The sequence below is a fragment of the Chiloscyllium plagiosum genome, unplaced genomic scaffold (assembly GCF_037043375.1).
Source record: "Chiloscyllium plagiosum isolate Xiang-an unplaced genomic scaffold, Cpla_swu_hap1 HiC_scaffold_19, whole genome shotgun sequence".
In the NCBI taxonomy this organism is placed as follows: domain Eukaryota; kingdom Metazoa; phylum Chordata; class Chondrichthyes; order Orectolobiformes; family Hemiscylliidae; genus Chiloscyllium; species Chiloscyllium plagiosum.
The window spans coordinates 57,481,997-57,502,640 of NW_028270157.1; the positions used below are offsets into that span (position 1 = coordinate 57,481,997).

The window sequence follows — 20,644 nt, forward strand, 5'->3', positions numbered from 1 at the left end:
CGTGTGCCAACAGCTCCCTCCTGTGAAAGGCAAGTCATTGCAGCAGAAGTATACAGTCTGCCACAGCCTGATGTGTGCTCAGTATTTCATCTCTCCTTTAAAAAGGCGCTGTCTTTCTTGGGAAAGGATGACTGAAGTGATCTCACTTGGATGCTTTGAGGGGTAAATGCTGAGAGAATGTTTCCCCCTCGAGGGTCAGAGGGCATGACCTCAGGATATCAAGGCACCAATTTAAGACTGGGAGAAGGAGGAATTTCTTCTTTTGAAGTCCTTGCCAGGGGGTTGGGGGCAGGGAGGGTGGGAGGAAGCAGGCAGATTCTCTTGTGAATATTTAAAGATGAGATAGGAGAATAACCCTTGATTCTGGGAAAGTGGACTAAGGAATGTTGGGTCAGCCAAGAACCTGTGAAATGGCAGAGTGGGCTCAGTTGGCCAAATGGTATATATTTTGGTTGCTATTTCTTATGGTCTTATAGTAAGTGCAATAAGAAACAACCTTGTCTGTCAAGGTTCAAAGCCAGGAGAGTAACAATGTGTTGCAGAAAGGATAGCTCAATCAGGGACTTGGCAACACTTCTACACAAGATTAGAGTGATGCTGGAAAAGCACAGCAGGTCAGGCAGCATCCAAGGAGCAGGAAAATTGACGTTTCGGGCAAAAGCCCTTCATCAGGAATGACCTGCTGTGCTTTTCCAGCACCACTCTAATCTTGACTCTAATCTCCAGTGTCTGCAGTATTCTGTTTCACCTCACACTTCTACACAGGATGATCATTCCCTGGAACTACTTGTGTGAGGCATTAGGATTATTGTGATGAAAACAGAGGTTATGCTTTGAGGCATCCTATAATAACAAGTTACATTTATATAGGATTTCTAATGCAGCCAAATGCCAAAGTTGCTTCACTGAGCGGTACTAAGCGAACTTGACTCTGACCCATGTAAGGGGAGGTGAAGGTGCAGCACCAATGGCTGAGAGATGAAATAAGATGATTGCTCCTCTAATATTGTTAATGGACCAAGCAAATTGTGGGAATAGCATTGGAGAGATATAAAGGGCTAGAGAAATGGAAGTTAGGGTACTGACAGCAGCATTTTGAATGGAAGAAAGATTACTGAGGGTGGAAGATGGGAGTCTGCCCATTGAGCACTGGGAATAATCAAAGATCGAAACATCAAAAGCAAGGATTAAGGCATCTAGCAGCAGCTGAACTAAGAAAGGGGCCATGCAGATGGCTCTATCTTCCCCATATTTATTTGGTATTCAAAATGCAACATGGACAACATTAGAATCAATCAAACCTGGAGTTATTGATGTTTGTTTAAGTGCTGGGGCAACTGCTAATTGTAAGTATATAGATTTAGATCCCCTCAGGGGTCAGTTAGCTGGATGCTGGTTTGCACTACAGAGTGATACCAACAGCTTAGGTTCAATTCTTGCACCAGCTGACGTTACAATGACCGATTCTCTTTCTCAACCTCTCCTCTCACCTGAGGTGTATTAAACCAGTTATCTCTCTCATGAAAGAGTAGCCCTACAGGATTATGGTAACTTCATCTTCACAGATTGCCTCTCCAAAATTGTTAATCAGACACTAATCAATAAGTAATATCAATCATAGACAGTAATATTAACTATAAATTAATAATCAAAGTTACTATGTCTCAACTGGAATGCCTCTGGAACTTAGTTTGTCAATTAATCCTATCTAATAATTACTTTTCTATTCAATGTTTAATGGCTGATAGTGGTCATTTTGGGTAATAAACAATTTAATTCATTTTTTAAAGTTTTTTGATAACTTTCCCTCAGCAGGGATCCCTGAGAGGAGTGAGTTTTGACTCATAAAAGAACAAATTTCAACTTTGAGACTCAAGTTCATACATAAACTAAGTGAAAATTCCCAATAGATTCTTAACAAGGAGTTAAGTTTATCAATTAATTAATGCCTTACAAGAATATTTTGTCAGGGTATCAATCGCAATGTCCTTTAAGGAACTTTAGAGATTTCCAAGGAAACATCACCAGGAAATTCTAGAAAAAAATGAAGTGAAAACTTTGAGGCTAATAAAAACAATACCTGAAAAACATTATTAAGTAAAATTGTTAGGAGTTTAATTAGACGTACATCAAACTTGAAAAGTGCAGAATGAATGTTTTCATTAGCACTTCTCTGAACTGTATAAATAAACTAACAGCACAGGCAAAAGATGCATGTGCACGTTGGTTAAGATGAAACATAAAGGAACAACAGAAGTGCCAGTGGTGACTCACCAAGGCACGATAGACGATATGTTGAGTAGTGAGGGTAAGGCAAAATCACTTAATATGAATAAAGGGAGGCATGTATTTTCAAATTGCAGTCTAACAGATGAATTCTGGAAATTTGTTGGGCACACATTAAACTTGTTAAATTTAATGTAATCTCAGTCATTAAATACAGCTTAATAATACTTTTATAACAACAGTTGGCATTTTTACAGTGCCTTTAATATCGCAACACGTTAAAAGGAGCAATAATCGAGCACCAAAACAGAAATTGCTGGAAAAGCTCAGCAGGTCTGGCAGTATCTGTAGAGATAAATCTGGTCCAGAGACTGTTCTTCAGAATTATCAAGCACAATTTAGATAATGATCCAGATAAAGACTGTGATGATACTATGGCTTTAAGAGGTGTATTTTGATCTTTATTTTTGATGAAGTAAGGTTGAGAGAGAGATTCAGAGCAATCTGCTCAAAGCCAATAACAGCTTGTGACGCCTTGGGTTTCTGCTTTAAGTTGGAACAATAGAAGCAGCCTGAATGGGTGGAGTTAAGTTCCCACAGAACCAGGATTTTAGTTTTACTCTCTGCAATGGCTGGGATCTTGAAGCTGGATGTGGAAGCTCTTATTCCTCTCTCTGTTACAGCTAAAAGCTGGGATTCTCTTCCTCCTGCTAGATTTGCATGTGAGACAATGTATTTACCCCACTTGTCTTTTTTTATTTCAAAAATATACTTTATTCATCAACATATTTTGATATCTGGACAGTTGGTATTGCCATTCATCTGTATACATTGCATGTCTTTCCATACCTAGATCAGACTGAATCATTTGTCTATACAAGTCTGTATGTAAACCACCCAGGCGTTTAGCTAAGGTGTCAGCGGAGCCCAATTACAGAGTGGGCCCCCCCCCCCCCATTCTTCTTCAGCAGGCAAACCTTACATGGTGGTCTTTCCCCACCATGCCTTGGCGGCAGCTGCCCCAAGCTTCAACACGTCCCTCAACATGTAGTCCTGGACCTTAGAATGTGACAGTCTGCAACATTCAGTCGGGGTCAACTCCTTCAGCTGGAAGACCAACAGGTTTTGGGCAGACCAAAGGGCATCTTTCATCAAGTTGATGATCCTCCAGGCACAGTTGATGTTCGTCTCAGTATGTGTCCCGGGGAACAGCCAGTAGAACACTGAGTCCCGCGTCATGGAACTGCTTGGGATGAACCTCAACAATCACCACAGCATTTCTTTCCAGACTTCCTTTGCGAATGCACATTCCAGAAGGAGGTGTGTGACAGTCTCGTCCCCCCTGCAGCCGCTTCGAGGGCAGCGTGCGGTGCGGCAGAGAGACCGGGCGTGCATAAAGGATCTCACAGACAGAGCCCTTCTCACCACCAGCCAAGTCATGTCTTGGTGCTTGTTGGAAAGTTCTGGCGATGAGGCATTCTGCCAAATGACTTTGACAGTCTGACCAGTGAACTGCTCAACAGGATCCCGCCCTCTCCTTTTCCCGAAGGGTCTCAAGGACACTACGTGCTGACCACTTCCTGATGGACTTGTGGTCAAAGGTATTTTTCTTCATAAATTTCTCCACGAACGACAGGTGATACGGAACGGTCCAATTACTTGGAGCATTTTGTGGCAGCGAGGCCAGGCCCATCCTTCGCAACACCGGGGACAGGTAGAATCTCAGTACGTAGTGACACTTGGTGTTTGTGTACCGGGGATCCATGCTCAGCTTGATGCAGCCACACACAAAGGTGGCCATCAGAGTGCGGCTCGCATTGGGTGTGTTTTTTCCCTGTTGCCTAGATCTTTATACATTATGTCCCTTCAGACCCAGTCCATCTTAGATCTCTACTTGAAGTGGAAGATGGCCCGGGTGACTGCAGCGGCACAGGTTCTGAGAATAGGCCAGACCTATGCCACATATAACAACATTGACAGTACCTCACATCTGATGACCAGGTTTTTACCCGTGATGGAGAGCGACCGTTGCTTCCATCTGCCCAGTTTCTGCCTCACTTTACTGATACGCTTCCTCCAAGTCTTGGCACATGCCTTAGCCCCTCTGAACCAAGTACCCAGCACCTTCAGGTGGTTGGTCCTGACGGTGAAGGGGATAGGGGATTGGTCAGCCCAGTTCCTGAAGAGCATGGCCTTGCTCTTGCCTCGGTTTACCATGGCTCCGGCGGCCTGTTTGAACTGGTTGCAGATGCACATGAGTCTGTGCACGGACAGCGGATCCGAGCAGAAAATGGTGACATCATCCACGTACAGGGAGGCCTTAACCTGTAGGCCCCCGCTGCCAGGAATAGTCACCCCTCTCAGGCTCGCATCCTTCCTGATGGACTTGGCAAATGGCTCTATGTAGCACACAAACAAGGCAGGGAGAGCAAGGGCAGCCCTACCTAACTCCAGGTCTGACTGGGAAACTGTTTGATACCCACCCATTGATTGAGACTGCACTGCCAATGTTGGTGTAGAGCAGTTGGATCCAATTGCAGGTCCCCAAATTCCATTTTGGAGAGAACATCTCTCATGTAGATGTGCGATAGTCTGTCAAAGGCTTTTTCCTGGTCTAGGCTGATGAGGCAGGTGTCCATCCCCCCTGTCCTGCACGTAAGCAATCGTATCCCTGAGGAGTGCAAGACTCTCAGCGATCTTCCTGCCCAGTACAGGACAGGTTTGGTCAGGGTGAATCACCGACCCCAGAGCAGATCTGACCCGGTTGGCGATGACCTTTGACAAGATTTTGCAATCTACATTTAACAATGAGATTGGTCGCCAATTTTCTAATGTCCTCCCTCTCCCCCTTCTGCTTGTAGATGAGGGTGATGATGCCTTTCCTCATGGATTCACTCATGGTACCTGCCAGAAGCATACTGACATACACCTCCAGCAGGTCCTGGCCAATCAAGTCTCACAGAGCAGAATAGAACTCGATCAATAAGCCGTTGCTTCTGGGAGTTTTATACTTTTCGAAGGACTCGAGGGCCTTGGTCAGCTCATCCAGAGATAGCGGCTGGTCCAGCCTCTCCCATGTTCTGTTGTCTAAGACCTCCGTGATAGAGGACAGGAACGACTGGGAGGCCGTGCTATCAGTTGGCTTCGAATCATACAGACTGGCATAGAAGGATTTGCTGATCCTCACGATGTCAGCCTGAGATGACGTTACCGAGCCATCTTCTTCCTTCAGGCTGCTGAGCACGGAGCTCTCTTTGTGCACCTTCTGGAAGAAGAAACATGAGCATGTCTCGTCCTGCTCCACCGAGCGGACCCTGGACCGGAAGATTATCTTGGAGGCCTCGGAGGCAAAGAGCAAGGCTCGCTGGCCTTTCACCTCCTGGAGCTCCTCTGTGACATCGACCCCCAATGTCTGCAGCAGGAGCAGGTTCTGCACACTTTCCTGGAGTTGGGACAGTTTTCCCTGCCTCTCTCTCACCTCCTGAACACCTTTGAGGATGAAGAACCTCTTGATGTTCCCTTTTACTGTTTCCCACCAGTCCACTGGAGATTCAAAGAGGGGCTTCACGATTCTCCAACCTGCGTAGTCCCTCTTGAGTCCTCAATGTTTCCCGGGGTCAACAACTTGGTGATCAGCTTTCACGTTCCCTTACCAGCCTGCTGCCCATCCTGTAGGTGACAGTCGGCCAGCAGGAGGCATCGGTCAGAAAAGAACACTGGCTTGACATCGGTGGATCTAACCGAAAATGTTTAGGACACAAACAGGTAAACTATCCTTGAGTGGGTGAACCAATCTGCCCGTGACCAGGTGTATCTATGCTGCGCTCTGTCTACAAAGGAGCTGAAGATGTCATACAGCTTGGCATCTTTTACTATTTCCATCAGGGCTCTGGACATGGCGTCCAGTTTACTGACCCCCACCGGATCGTCCATCTGCATGATGCGGTTGAAGTCTACGGCCAGAATGACTGGCCTGGACGTAGCCAGTACCAGTGGAAGCTGCTGCAGGACGGCCAACCGTTCACTCTTACCCACTGGGGCGTACACATTAATCAGTCTCAGGGGAGCATTCCTGTACATGACATCAGTGACGAGGCGGCACCCACCCACCACTTCCTTAACCTCGGAGATGGTGAAATTGCCTCCTCACAGCAGGATACCCAGGCCTGAGGAGCAGTTATCGTCCCCCCCCAACTAAACTGACAGCCCATGGGCCCACAAGCTTGACCATCTTCTGTAGTGGTTGAGGTGTGGTATCCCACACTCCCAGAAACAGGACATCAGCTTTAACATTGGTCTTCCTAGCCAATGTAGAAATGCATCGCGTAGATTTCACGATACGCAAGTTAATACTGGCAATTTGAACACCCCATTTACAGTGTATAAAGTTACCAATGTCTGTTTGCCGATGGTCCTGTCTCTGAGATGGCTGTATGCATCCCTGTAGTGAAAGTGAACTGTTGGACCTTTGCGGGGCTGAGGTAGTGGTCCGGCTCCTCGCTGGGGTCATTTCCCCACTCTGATGTCATCAGGCTGGGACCAGGGTCTGCACAGTCCAGTTCAGCATCTGACAGTGGAGCTGCCAGCAGTTTGCGGCTCCCAGTTACCTGGAGCTGTGGGTCAGTGGGTACCTCCTGGCTCTCAGCAGATGGGGGGTGGGCTTTACCAGTCACCTCAGCGGGTTTGTCATTTCCCAGTTGGGGGGTGCTGCCCTCCTTTCTCCCCGCGGCGCTCTGCCTTTTTGCCAAGGGTGTGTTTAGCCCAAAATGTTGACTCACCTGCTCCTTGGATACTGCCTGACCTGCTGTGCTTTTACAGCACCACACTTTTCGTCTGTGTTTAGGGGCTGTTTATTAGTAGTGTTTTTTTAGAATTTGATAGTTACAGTTAAGACAATCTTTTATTTTTATTTTATCTCTATTTTAACTATAATGTATGAATGAAGTGTGTTTTGCTTTAAGACCAGCAGTTTGACCAATGGAATTGCATCTGGAATGCAACCCCTGGCATACTTTTAACATAAGAAAATGTTAGAGTCTAGGTTACCTTCTTCATATATTTTGAGAGGGTTTGATCTTTAGCTGGCTGGCCAGCATGTGTTACCCATCCCTAGTTGCCTTTCAGAAGGTGGTGGCGAGCTGGTGAGATGACAAATAGCTTGAGTAAAAAGGTATAACTTAACAAGCATCTGAGAGGAGAAAGAGATGTAGAGGGGGAGAAAGGTAGTGGATGCACTGGTAATAGTTTTCCAAGAATCCATAGATTGAAACAAAATCTATGCCACTGTAACACAATTATTTTAAAAGGAAGTCCGTCAAAAACAGGTAATTATAGGCAGTTGACTTAACAATTATAATTGGGAAAGTATGAAGAATCTATTATATGGATGTAATAGCACAGCATTTAGAAATACATAATATGATCAAGCACAGTCAGTATGGAGAAATCATGCTTGACATATTTATAATAGTTACTTGAGATTTTAAGAAGTAGGGTGGATAAAGGGGAACCAATTGATGTAACCTATTTGGATTTCCAAAATGCATTTGGTAAGGTACCACACATAAGCCTCTTAATAAGATAAGAGCCTATAGTGTTGGAGGTAGGGTATTAGCATGGATAGAGGATTGGCTAACTAATTGACCACAAGCTTTGGATAATAACAACCTGTAAATAGTGGAGTGCCACAGGGATCAGGCCACCATTATTTACAATAAACATTAATTACTTGGATGATGAAAGTGAATGGACTGTTGCCAAGTTTGTAGATGGCACAGAAATATATGGGAAGGCAAGTAGTGAGGATGACACAAGGAGTTTATAGAGATACAAACAGGTTAAGTTAGTTGGCAAAAAACCTGGTGCACAAAATATAATGTGGGAAACTGAGAGGTTATGCAGGAAGAATAAACGTGCTGAACATTACATCAAATGGGAAAACTCTGCCAAAATCTGCAGCAACAAGGAATTTGCAGATGGATCCTCATCCATGAATCACAAAAACATTGCATCTACATTCAGCAAGTAATTGGGAAGGCAAGTAGAACACTAGCCTGTATTTCAAAGGGAATGGAGTATAATAATAGGGAGATCTTGTTATAATTATACAAGCCACTGATGAGATGGCAGGTGGAATACTACAAACTGTTTTGGTCCTCTTATCTAAAGTATGCACATTGGAGGCAAAGAATGGAGGGTGTAAGATGTATGGACAGATTTTCTTATGAGAAGTTGAGTAAGTTGGGTTTGTACTCATAGAACCCCCTACAGTATGGAAACAGGCCATTTGGCCCGAGTCCACAGTGACCCCCACAAAAAGTATCCCACCCAGACCCATTCCCCTACCCTATTTCTCTATATTTACCCCTGACTAATGCACCTAACCTACACATTCCTGAATACTACGGGCAATTTAGCATGGCCAATTTACCTAACCTGCACATCTTTGGACTGTGGGAGAAAACTGGAGCATCCAGAGGAAACCCACACAGACACGGGGAGAATGTGCAAACTTCACACAGACAGTCGCCTGATGCTGGAATTGAACCCAGGTCCCTGTGAGGCAACAGTGCTAACCACTGAGCTGCTATAATCATTGGAACTCTCATTTGGTCAATGAGAGAAAACCTTATTGAAACATATGATTCATCGGTGGCTTGACATGGTAGATGTGGAGATTATTGTCTCTGTGGAACATTCTAGGACCAGAGGGAATAAGCTTAGAGTGAGGGGTCACCCATTTAAGACAGAGATGAAAAGAATCGATCTTCGCTCAGAGGGTAGTGAATCTATGGAATTCCTTACTACAGAGGACTGTCAAGGTCGGGTCCTTAGGTACATTCAAGGCTGAGATAGACAAATTTCAGATCAGTAAGGGAATCAAAAGTTATGGGGCTAAGGCCGGAGATTGGAGTTGAGGATTATCAGATCAGCCATAATCTCACTGTATGGCAGAGCAAACACGATGGGCCAAATGGCCTACTTGTGCTCCTATGCTTCATGGTATGAGAATTAGGGCTGAAAATGTGTTGCTGGAAAAGCGCAGCAGGTTAGGCAGCATCCAAGGAACAGGAGAATCGACGTTTCGGGCATAAGCCCTTCTTCAGGAATGAGGAAAATGTGTCCAGCAGGCTAAGATAAAAGGTAGGGAGGAGGGACTTGAGGGAGGGGCTTTAGAAATGCGATTAGGTGGAGGGAGGTCAAGGTGAGGGTGATAGGCTGGAGTGGGGTGGGGGCGGAGAGGTCAGGAAGAAGATTGCAGGTTAGGAAGGCGGTGCTGAGTTCGAGGGATTTGACTGAGACAAGGTGGGGGGAGGGGAAATGAGAAAACTGGAGAAATCTGAGTTCATCCCTTTTGGTTGGAGGGTTCCCAGGCAGAAGATGAGGTGCTCTTCCTCTAACAGTCGTGTTGCCATGGTCTGGCAATGGAGGAGTCCAAGGACCTGCATGTCCTTGGTCGAGTGGGAGGGGGAGTTAAAGTGTTGGGCTACGGGGTGATTGGGTTGGTTGGTCCGGGTGTCCCAGAGGTGTTCCGCAAGTAGGCGGCCTGTCTCCCCAATATAGAGGAGGCCACACCGGGTGCAGCGGATGCAATAGATGATGTGTGTGGATGTGCAGGTGAATTTGTGGCAGATATGGAAGCCAACAAGCACAAACTTGATGGGTGAAATGATTTGGCAAGAGCTCGGGTATAGTTTTTGACGAGCTCAAGTTTATGGAGAGTGGAAGATAGGTGACCATCTAGGATAGCGCTCCTCTAGTTGTGACAAGACACAGAAACATGATGTATCAGTAACAGATGAACTGAGGCAATCTGAAGATGAGCAACATTATAGAGGTGGAAGCAAACAGTTTTAGGGATGGCGAGGATCTTTCATTTTATCTAATAAGATAAACAGTGTGGAAGCAAGAAGAGAAACCATTGGAGGAGATTCTCAGGCTATCAGTGCATAACAATGAAGCCAGGAAATGGCTGTCCCATCAATTTGTCCGATGGAGGAGAGATACTTGACAGAATGTGGTTAACCATTTCAAAGACTGAAGGATCACAACAAAAGAGGATAATAATGAGCTTCTGATGTAACATCAGCTGCCTTAATTTCTCTGATGTAAAGGTGCTGATTGATGTTGGACTGAGGTGGACAAGCACCACTTCACCTGATGAAGGAGCAACACTCTGAAAGCTTGTGACTTCAAATAAATCTGCTGGACTATAACCTGGTTTTGTATGACTTCTGACTTTAATTTTTCTGCTCCTCACACCTACTCTAAACTGTTTTTCTCTAGAGTTACTGCATTCCAGTACCTCAGATCTGACCCTACCTTGTCATCAAACTGGTTGATAGGGGCAGTGCTGACCTATACCTTGCAGAGCATTAATTCTCTGTCTTCTACCACTCGATCCTGATCTCACCACTGAACATCAGTTATTTCTAGGACTGTCATTTGGCTGGAACCTCATCTGGCTGGAACCTCATCGGCTCCCAGAGCAGTGGCCTTTTATTATAATAGCTTTGGAATCTATTGATCATAGCAAAGACCCCACCCTATTCCTACAACCCTGCATTTCCCAGGGCTAATCCACCTAGCCTGCACACTACAAGACATTTTAGCATAGTCAATCCGCCTAACCTGTACATCTTTAGCCTATGGGAGGAAACTGGAGCACCCGGAGGAAACCCACATAGACAGTTGCCAGAGGCTGGATTTGAACCCAGGTCCCTGGCGCTGTGAGGCTGAAGCACTAATCACTGGGCCTCTGTGATCCTGAGTTAAACTCAGTATTTTGTTGTCCTTGGATCATTCCTTTGAAAAAGTTTGAACAAAAGAAATTTGTGGAACTATTGTGTTCAAAAGACAATGGTGGAACTGGAGCAGCTTGTAAACATCTACTGCGCTAGTTCAGCAGCACTCCCTCCACTTCAAAACCTGACAAAAAAAATGTGGTGAAAAGCAGCGTTTTTAAACTCAGGATTTATATATTGTAATTGATGCTTTTGTAAAAGATCTATTTTTCAGTCTGATGTAATTCCAAACAATTTTTGGTAAACTATTTTTATTTCTTAGCTCAGAATGAACTAAGCTTTTTGAACTGAAAATGACTCATCCACCATCTTGTGTGCATTTGAAAAATAGTGCTTCAACATTATTGGGAATGAAGACGTGAAAATGGGAAACACAAACACATCAGTAATCAGACCACCCATGACCATTCACTTCCCAGGACTTTTACAATCTCACTCGCTTTCTTTTTGCTCCTTTTTGTAACTCAAGCTCTGCCATCTTATCAAACTTTGTCCATTAGGACTGGGATCAATCCTTCTCCCTGTTAAGTGTCTCTGCTCCTCAGCTGCCTTTCTCACTTGTTCACCCCTTGTTGAGCCTCCCGTATGCCCAGACACTCAAAAAACAAAGAACCTCATCTGGCCGGACTTGTTCTTTCTTTGAACAACTTCTCCTTTAACTCATCTAATTTGCTCAAGTCAAATGTGCATCCACATGGGTCTCAGCTATTCCAGTCTCATTGTGTCCTGTGCGGAGCATTCCTTGTTCCAATCTTAGTTGGACTCCCATCCTCAACTCTTTCTCTGATACTTTGAGGATGTTTTCAATGCTGTCTCCTGCTCTTGGCTGGAATTCGAAAAATCATCAGTTTTGCTTCCAATTTCTATCCTTCTTTCACCTTCACCTGGTCCATCTCTGACTTTTCCCTTTCCTTCAATTTCTGAGGATAGACTGTCCACAACTATGCATTACAAACCCACTGACTTCTACAGTTATCATGCCTACACCTGCTCACATGGTGCTTCCTGCAAGGATTCTGATCCATTCTGTTTCCATCTCATCCATTCAGTTGATGACACTTTCTACAGGGCTGTCTCTGACTTGACCTCCTTTTTCCTGAGCCCTGAGCTGAGGACACCCCTCACCATGGTCGATGGGGCCTTAATCTGTGTCCAAACCATCTCACATACTTCTGCCCTAATCATTTCATCTCCTACCCAGAACAACAAGAGTTCCCCTTGTTCTCACTTTCCATTTCTCTAACCTCCGCATCCAAAAGCTCATGCTATGCTTTTTGCACCACCTCCAAATACAGCTTTCCTTCTCCTCCAATGACTGCATTCTGTATGAACAGTTTACTATGTAACACCCTGGTCCACTTCCAGTCACTCGTAACTCCTCCTCACTCACCCATGCTACCTTCCCATGCAATCCTAGAAAGTGTAACACTTGCCGATTCACCTCCTCCCTCTTCACTGTCCAAGGCCCCAAAAACATCTTCCAGATGAAGCAACAGTTTACTTTCAGTTCTGAAGAAAAGTCACATCGGAGTGGAAATATTAACTCTATTTCTTTCTTTGAGGAGAGGGCTGATGATGACTAATTCTGGTTAGAGGGGATCATTGACCACTAAACTGGGGGAAGGTTGGGATTATTGGATAGTCTACATTGATGTTCAAGGCCATATGAGGCAGTCTCATGGACAACAAAGAGGCGGAAGGGTAGCAAAAAGAGGGTAATGCGATTGGACATAGTTTATAAGAAGTTTAGCTTGGTAGGTTAGAGATAGAGGGGGGAGCAGCAAAGACAGTTAAACACATGACCACAAACTTAGTGCTGCTGCTGTTTCTGAACTTGTTGCATTTTACTGAAGAGGAAGGAGGAGGCGCAGAGAGATTTAGGAAGACATTTTTCACTGAAGAAGGTCAACAACATCTTTACATTCCAGGATGACCCTGGAATAATGAGCAGTTTTGGAAGGATATCACACGATGATGTGTAGGTGGTCCAGCCAGATCTGGCAATGAAAGGATAAACCAAATTAATGCCATAAATATTCAAGACTCAGTCGTCTGAACTTAAGGGAGTAGAGATAAGAAGTCTGATTGGCAACGAGGGCTTCAAAGGTGGTGGCGAGAGTGTGGATGAACAGATTGCTTGCTACAGAAATATTATGGCGTACAAAGGGCCATAGCTGGGCAGTTTGGATCATGAACTTGTCGTTGTAAATGACTAGGCAACGTGTGCATCCAAGGACAGGTGGAGAAGTGGGGTCTCAATGGGGAGTGAGCAGACATTACCTTATCTGCGATTGAACTGATATGAGAAGAGAGGCTCTGGAGATGACAAGATTAAAGGGCGACTATGAATATATGCAGGGGACCATATCTGGAGAAAGAGGTTAAGGAGAGAAAGCAGGGCAGTGATAAAGAAAACCCAATAAAAACCCTGTGATAATACAATATGTTACAACTGCTCCAGGCTGTCTCTGAAAGAGTTCCTCAGGGTAGTGTCATAGGCCCAACCATCTTCAGCTGCTTCATCAATGACCTTCCCTCCAACATAAGGTCAGAAGTGGGAATGTTTGCGTATGACTGCACCATGGTCAGAATTCCTGAGCTACTAAAGAAATCCATGTCTAAACACATCAAAATCTGGACAAAATCCAGCCTTGGGCTTACAAGTGGCAAGTAACATTTGCAGCACACAAATGGCAGGCTGTGACCATCACCAATAAGAGACAGTCTAACCACTGCCCCTTGACATTCCATGGCATCACCATCACTGAATCTCCCACTATTAACATCCTGGGAGTGATCATGGATTAGAAACTCAACTGGACTCACCACATAAACACAGTGGTTACAACAGCAGGGCAGAGGCGAGAACACTGCGGTGAGCAACTTACCTCCTCACTCCTTATGCCTTGTAGATAGTAGACAGGCTTTAAGTCAGGAGTGTGATGGAATACTCCCCACCTGTCTGGATGAGTGCAGCCCCAACAACACTCAAGCAGCTCGAAACTATCTGGGACAAAGTAGCCCCCTTGACTGGCACCACATCCACAAACATCCACCACCGATGTTCAGTAGCAGCAGTGTGTACTATCCTCAAGATGCACTGCAGAAATTCACCAAAGGTCCTTGGACAGCAACTTCCAAACTCACGATCACTTCCATCTAGAAGGAGAAGGGCAGCGGATATTTGGGAATACCATAAACTTCAAGTTCCCTTCCAATCCATTCACTATCCTGACTTGGAAACATATTGCCGTTCCTTCATTATCACTGGGTCCAAATCCTGGAATTCCCTCCCTAATGGTATTGTGCGGTTAACCCACAGCAGGTGGACTGCAGCAAATCAAGAGACAGCTCACCACCACCTTCCCAGGGGCAGCAAGGGAGGGGCAATAAATGCGACGTCCACATGCCACAAAATGATTTTTAAAAAAAATGTTGAAACTATCAACCAATTAAAGAGTTGGATACTTTCTGTACTCTTCAATGCTTAATTATACAGTATAGTGATTATGTTACGATTAAGTAGTTCAATCCTACCAAAACAGCTGAAAAATTTTAATTCAATTCATTGAATAAATCTAGAGTAAAAAGCTGGTTGCAGTAATGATGAAATGAAACAACTAGGTTTTCCTCAAACCCCATGAGGTCCAATAGTGACCTTTAGTGAAGGAAATGTGAAGTCTTTATGTGTTACTCCAGAACCATAGCAGAATGGTTGTCTCTTAACTGCTTTCGAAATGGCCTAGCAAGCCACTTCCTTTCAAGAATGTAGTTCACCCCTGTACCTTTACAAAGGCAATTAGGGATGGGCTTATCATCCGGATGTCTACATCTTTTCAATGTGCAGTGTTCAACACATCATCACAGATGTTGGATTAGATTCCCTACAGTATGGAAACAGGCCATTCAGCCAACAAGTCCACACCAACCTTCCAAAGAGTATCCCACTCAGACCCCTATATTGATCCCTGACTAATGCACCTAACACTATGGGCAATTTAGCATGGCTAATTCACCTAACCTGCACATCTTTGGACTGTGGGAGGAAACCAGAGCACCCAGAGAAAACCCACAAAGACACAGGGAGAATGTGCAAATTCCCCACAGACAATCGCTTGAGACTGGAATTGAACCCGGGCTCTGGCACTGTGAGGCAGCAGTGCTAACCACTGAGCCACCATGCTGGTTTTAAGTAATATTGCTTCATTACCTGAGGTGGTGTAGAAGCAACTGGACACTATGCTAACATCAGCAAGTATCTAAATTACTGTGATGGAGGGAAGACCATTGATGAAAATAGCTAGAGCTAGCAAAATGCTCTCTTTCTGGTAGGATATTTTGTTGGTTCAATTGGATGTTTACAAATCTAGTATACTACTCAAGTACTCTGGTCAATATTATTTTCTGTAAAATAACAAAACGTACTTATCGATCCGTACAGGGTAATGGTGATGCCGCCCCTGAATTACAGTGTGCAGGTTTGGTCTCCTTACTTAAGGAAGGTCATTATTGCCTATAGGTAGCACAACCAATGATCCACTAAACTGATTGCTGGGATGAAGAGAATGATTTATGATGAAAGTTTGAGGATACTAGGTGTACAGTCCCTAGGGTTTAGGAAAATGAGACATGATTCAATTGTAATTTATAAAATTCCTAAGCGTCTTGGCAGGGTAAAAGCTGAGAAAATGCTTTCCTTGACTGTGAATCAAGAAGTTGGGGTCACAGCAATAGAATAAAGAGTCTGCCATTGTTTCTGAATGCCAGTGGTCTGCTCTGCAATATCTCTGGTGGTAACATGGCTCTGACTGTAGGTGCATTGTACACACATGGTTCAGTGGAGGAGGTTTGCTTTGCAATGTTAAAAGAATCATACATATATAGAAAGGGAATTATAATTTAAGAACAGATTTGTTAGCAAGCGACCAGAATGGTTTCAATAGCTTTGCTCATATTTCCATGACATTAGCCACTTTGTCTGGCAATGCGCAGAGACTGCAGTGATAAATATCAATTGACTACATTGTAATCCTTGTTCATCAACATCATCACTTTACCTGACAGCTTGTCCATAATCTTTTTGTGGATTGAAACTTTGTCTCATTTTGGTGAGCATAACATACAGAATTAAGTGGGCCTGTAGTTAACATGTCATGAAATCAGAATATTTCAGCCATTCTAGCTCCAGTTTTATTTTCCCTGTTATTGCAATGCTCCAGACAAAAAAAAAATCCTCATTCTATTTATAGAAGCTGTCAATAACCTAAAATAGTTTCCTTTTACCATGCTGTGAGTGGGCTTGCTCACAAATAAAAATGACCATTTATCAGAACAGGCATCAACTTTCGAACAATGGTAGCACTGTCATCTTTTGATTCTTCAGGTCAAGGGTTCAAACTCAACTCGAGAGAATTGCATCAGTTAAAACTGCATGAGAGCTGCATTGTCAAAGGTGCTATGTTTTGGATGAAATATTAAACCAAGCTCCTATCTGGCTTTCCAGTGAAGTCCTGCGAAATGATTCAAAGGGTAAAACAGTTCCCCTAATGTCATTGCCAGTACATGACTGCTGTATCCCCTGACTACTAACAGTGAGTACACTTCAAAGATAATTATGCTCCATTCCCATTCTCCCTTGTTTTTATGACACTTGCTCTGTCTATATACACAACCATTTATTCTCTTTACCGTTGTTGACAGGCTTCTTTGGTATTTGAGTCACACGAATACTGCCTCAGTTTTTGTTTTACTTGTTGTAAGCCTGTCGTCCCCCACTCTTTTGTGTTTATGTACAACTTGTGCACATTCTTGTACAAATGGCTCACCTTTTTATGAGGTCGAGGATATGCAGAAAAGTGGGGAACAATCTGCACCAGGTTGGATGTTAGAAACAGTGAAACTATGAGGGATTAGCTACAGTATTTGCTGTAGCAGTTCACAGAACATGTGGGACTAAGGTGTATGATGGCTGTGAGAAGTAACAGGAATATGAATGAGAATAGGTTGCGGTCTGCTGCAGCCAGCACTGACAGCAATAGTGACTGATGGCCTAGGAGAGTTTTGGAGTCTGGAAAATAATGATTGCATCGAGATTGGTATGCAAAAAGGCTCTGGAGGCTGGTCTAGTAGAATCCATGGAATCAAGTCAAGGGCAAATAGTACACGGTAACTACTGTAAGCCAAAAATAATGGAAATCGGAATTTGATCCGGATTTAAATCTGAAAATGTTCACATTTTAATCACTAATATTTCCAAAGCATGAATCATAGCTTTAGACAAAAAAGGCTAGATTGACAAAACATCCTTAACACACAATAATATACCGTAACCCAACTCAATATGTATTAGTCTAACACTATAACACTAAGCACAGCTCAACAGAAGGGACGCTAACATGCCTAGAGTATGTGAAACTGTGACAAAACACAAGAATGCTAGCTGGGAGAAGCAACAGGAATATGAATGAGAATAGGTTGTGGTACAACCCTTTGCTGCAGTTACTAAATTTTTTTTACTGTGTTGACAAGGTTAAAAAAAAACAAAAGTATTCTCAAAAACTCAAAGATTTACTTGTAATAATTCCCTGGTTATAAATACTGTGAATGAAATATTTCCCTATTTGACTCCACTGAAAGAGATTGCTGAAATGTGCTCTCCCTTTAAATTGAGCTATGAGCAAGATCAAATAAAAATAAGCCATTGATTCACAGAATCTCAGAACTATTATAGTACAGAAGGAGGCTATTCCACACATCATGTCTGCATCAGCTCCCAGGAGAAAAGATTTGAGCATGTGTAGAATATTTCCAGTCAAAGCCTTAAACCACTTAAACATGACAATAGGAACCAATCAACCAGATCAGTTAATCATTTTCAAATGCACTTTTATGTAGCAAAAAGGGAACAAGTGGCAATCTTTATAAAGTCTAACACAACAGATACCTCTAAGTGACCACGTAGTACAAAACATTGAATTTGCTGAAAAGAAAGATATGTTGCTAAAATGTTTTGTCTTGCACTCAACAGGACAAACACAAGAATGCCAGATGTTAACTGATCAGACCAATTCATAATAATGGAGAGAATTATCCTAACTGGTTGGCAGGTTAAATCTCATTGGCCAAAGTGTAGCCATGGAAAAAGTAGTGATGGCCCCACATGCTTCTGGGTAATTCAAAAGCAAAATGCACAAGGCTTGAACCTGTTCCTCTTCAATTGCTAAAAAAGCAGTCCTTACATTTGAATGATTTTTGATTCTAGCAACTATATGAACTGAACTGATTATCTTAAACTGATTGTACAATCTATTTTGCACTCGGAATTATTTAGCAAGTGATGTCTAATTACAGAATAGCGTCTAAAAGTAAAAGTCTGGTCAAGTACTCTGCTTACTAAGACTTATGAGTCAATTGTGAACTAACAGCTACACCAACAATTAATGAAGCTCATAACATGGCCAATTTAGAGCTTTTTTAAATAAGAGGCACACATTCGCCCACAGGGAGCGTTCTCTGAAAACCAAAGGAATTTTTTGTTAAATTTCCTTGGGAGTATGGGGAGCTTCTTTCCTTTTCGCTATGGCAAGGCCTTGATCAATTTACAGTCCTCTTGCCACTGATCAACAACCCTTTCTCCTGTAATATCAATTGCGACCACTTGAAATTTGGCATTCTTGCATTTGACCTGATAAGTGCAAGATGACAAGATTCATCCTTCTTTTTCAGCAACACCTGTAAGTGATATGTACAAAAGAAAACAGTATTGATATTAATACAAGGAGAACTCTCAAAAGCATTTCATGAGGAAAAAATCCTGATTGTGATTAAAAGTCAAATGAGTAACATTAGTATGAACAAAGTGTTCACTCACCTAAGTAGTATTGCAAGTACTGTAGCCAAAGGCTTACATGTATTCACTGCATATGTAATTGAGTTTTATTATAAAGCAGTAGCCTTCATTATATTTTTCACATCAAGAATTCTATAAGCAAGTACACTTCCAAATATAGTTAGGAGTGGCTAATTTGTATTTATTAAGGTAACAAAATCTGCCATAAGGACCCACAAACTAAAGAGATATTAAAAAGCCAGAGTATTCTATTCTGTTTCCTACCAAGTATGAACTTTTCATTTTTAATTCCTAAACCTTGTTATACATTTACTTGAACTGATTATTTGTACTTGAACTTCTGCAGTTGTGTTTTTTTCTCTTTAAGAAAACACTGCATTTTGATTCATTAAAATAAAGAAATGTGACGAGATGATTCATTCGCTGCAAACTCGAGCTAATGTTGTACAAATCAAATGTTAAATGTCCTCGGTTTCTGCTACAACAGTATCAAATATTTGGTAGTATGTCTTCTGCTCAGAGCCGTCACCAGCATAATAGGACTTGACACAGCATTCTAACCATGGGCCATTGTCTGTGGATAACAAAGAAGGTACAGAATTATCAAAATAGATTTGGTAGATTTTTCTTATCAATGTGTGAGATAGACACAATCCGATTACCTGCCAACCAACTGAAAAGTAGCAGAGTGCTTTTTTTTTCCTAATTCTGGCCTTTAATTTCTAAAAGTATTGCTTCATGTTCAGGGAAAAGGGAGGAAGACTGCTGGGGATTTGGGGCAGACAAGTGCAGAAATGAAGGAGAGAGAGAGAGAGAGAGAGGAAAGGGAGCCAGTGGAGGGGGAGTGGAAAAGGTGGGGAAAGTCAGGGAGAGGGGATGGAGGGAGTGGGGGAGGAGGCATGGAGTGGGGGAGGAGGGAGGAAGTGGGAAATAAGGAGGGAAAGAGAGGGGGAGGTGACAAATATAACATTCTGAAATGTAACATTCTGGCCATTATTTAATTGAATTACTCTGTTAGTGCCAGGCACTGCAATGTCACACAAATTAATATTACTAGCAGGCACTGGTAGGCTTAGACATTCAATGTTGATGTTCTGCCAAAACAAAAACTTGTGCTACATGAAACAAAGCAGTTTATGCATTCAAGGTGACAGACAGTGGCAATATTTACATGTTATGCAGGCTAACAACACTGCTGCCTTGAGTCCAATTACAATGTTTATTCCTGTCTATAATTTCACCAACTAGTGAGCCACAATTGCAAACTGTTTATTGATCTTCTTAACGAAAGCAGGGATGCAAAATTCTTACTAGAGAATAGGATTGAGGAATTAAATTGAAGTTGCACTGAAAAAGCCTTCCAAATCATACCTACATAAAACAATGTAGCAAGTCAACGTGCACAGTAGTTGATAATCTGATGATTAATAGTCATATAGCAGATTGGAAATGGCCTCCCAAGAGTGCCTGTGCAATTAGCCCTGAACTATACTGTGACTGTGTTTCTGCAAATCCACACCTGAGTGTTAAAAACTCTGCTGTGAGTGATGGCAGCGAGAGGTGTGACAGGGTGGATTGTAACCATTTCCCAGAACATCCCCACGACAGCGGGAATCATTTAATGAGTAAAGTAATTCCATCTTCCAGGCAAGTAAAGTTGGATTGGGATACATCAGCAAGCTGTTTACACTTCTAGGGGAGACCAGAATTAGGCTCTCTAAATTTAAGATCGGCAGTAATAAATTTAACAGAGAATTCAACAGAA

At 43.0% G+C, this 20,644-nt stretch overlaps 1 protein-coding gene and 1 pseudogene across 3 annotated transcripts in view; both read right to left on the bottom strand.

Moving 5' to 3' along the window:
* Positions 1 to 3,204: 3,204 nt before the first annotated feature.
* LOC148146786 (uncharacterized) lies at positions 3,205 to 16,134 on the bottom strand (annotated as a pseudogene).
* Positions 16,135 to 17,237: 1,103 nt separating this feature from the next.
* pot1 (protection of telomeres 1 homolog) overlaps positions 17,238 to 20,644 on the bottom strand; it is a 332,035-nt gene continuing 328,628 nt past the window's right edge. For all 3 annotated transcript variants that reach the window (XM_043709133.2, XM_087997426.1, XM_087997427.1), the window contains exon 20: positions 17,238 to 19,453. In XM_043709133.2, the coding sequence (XP_043565068.2) occupies positions 19,338 to 19,453 (116 nt within the window). In that variant the 3' untranslated portion in view covers positions 17,238 to 19,337. The remainder of the gene's footprint in view (positions 19,454 to 20,644) is intronic.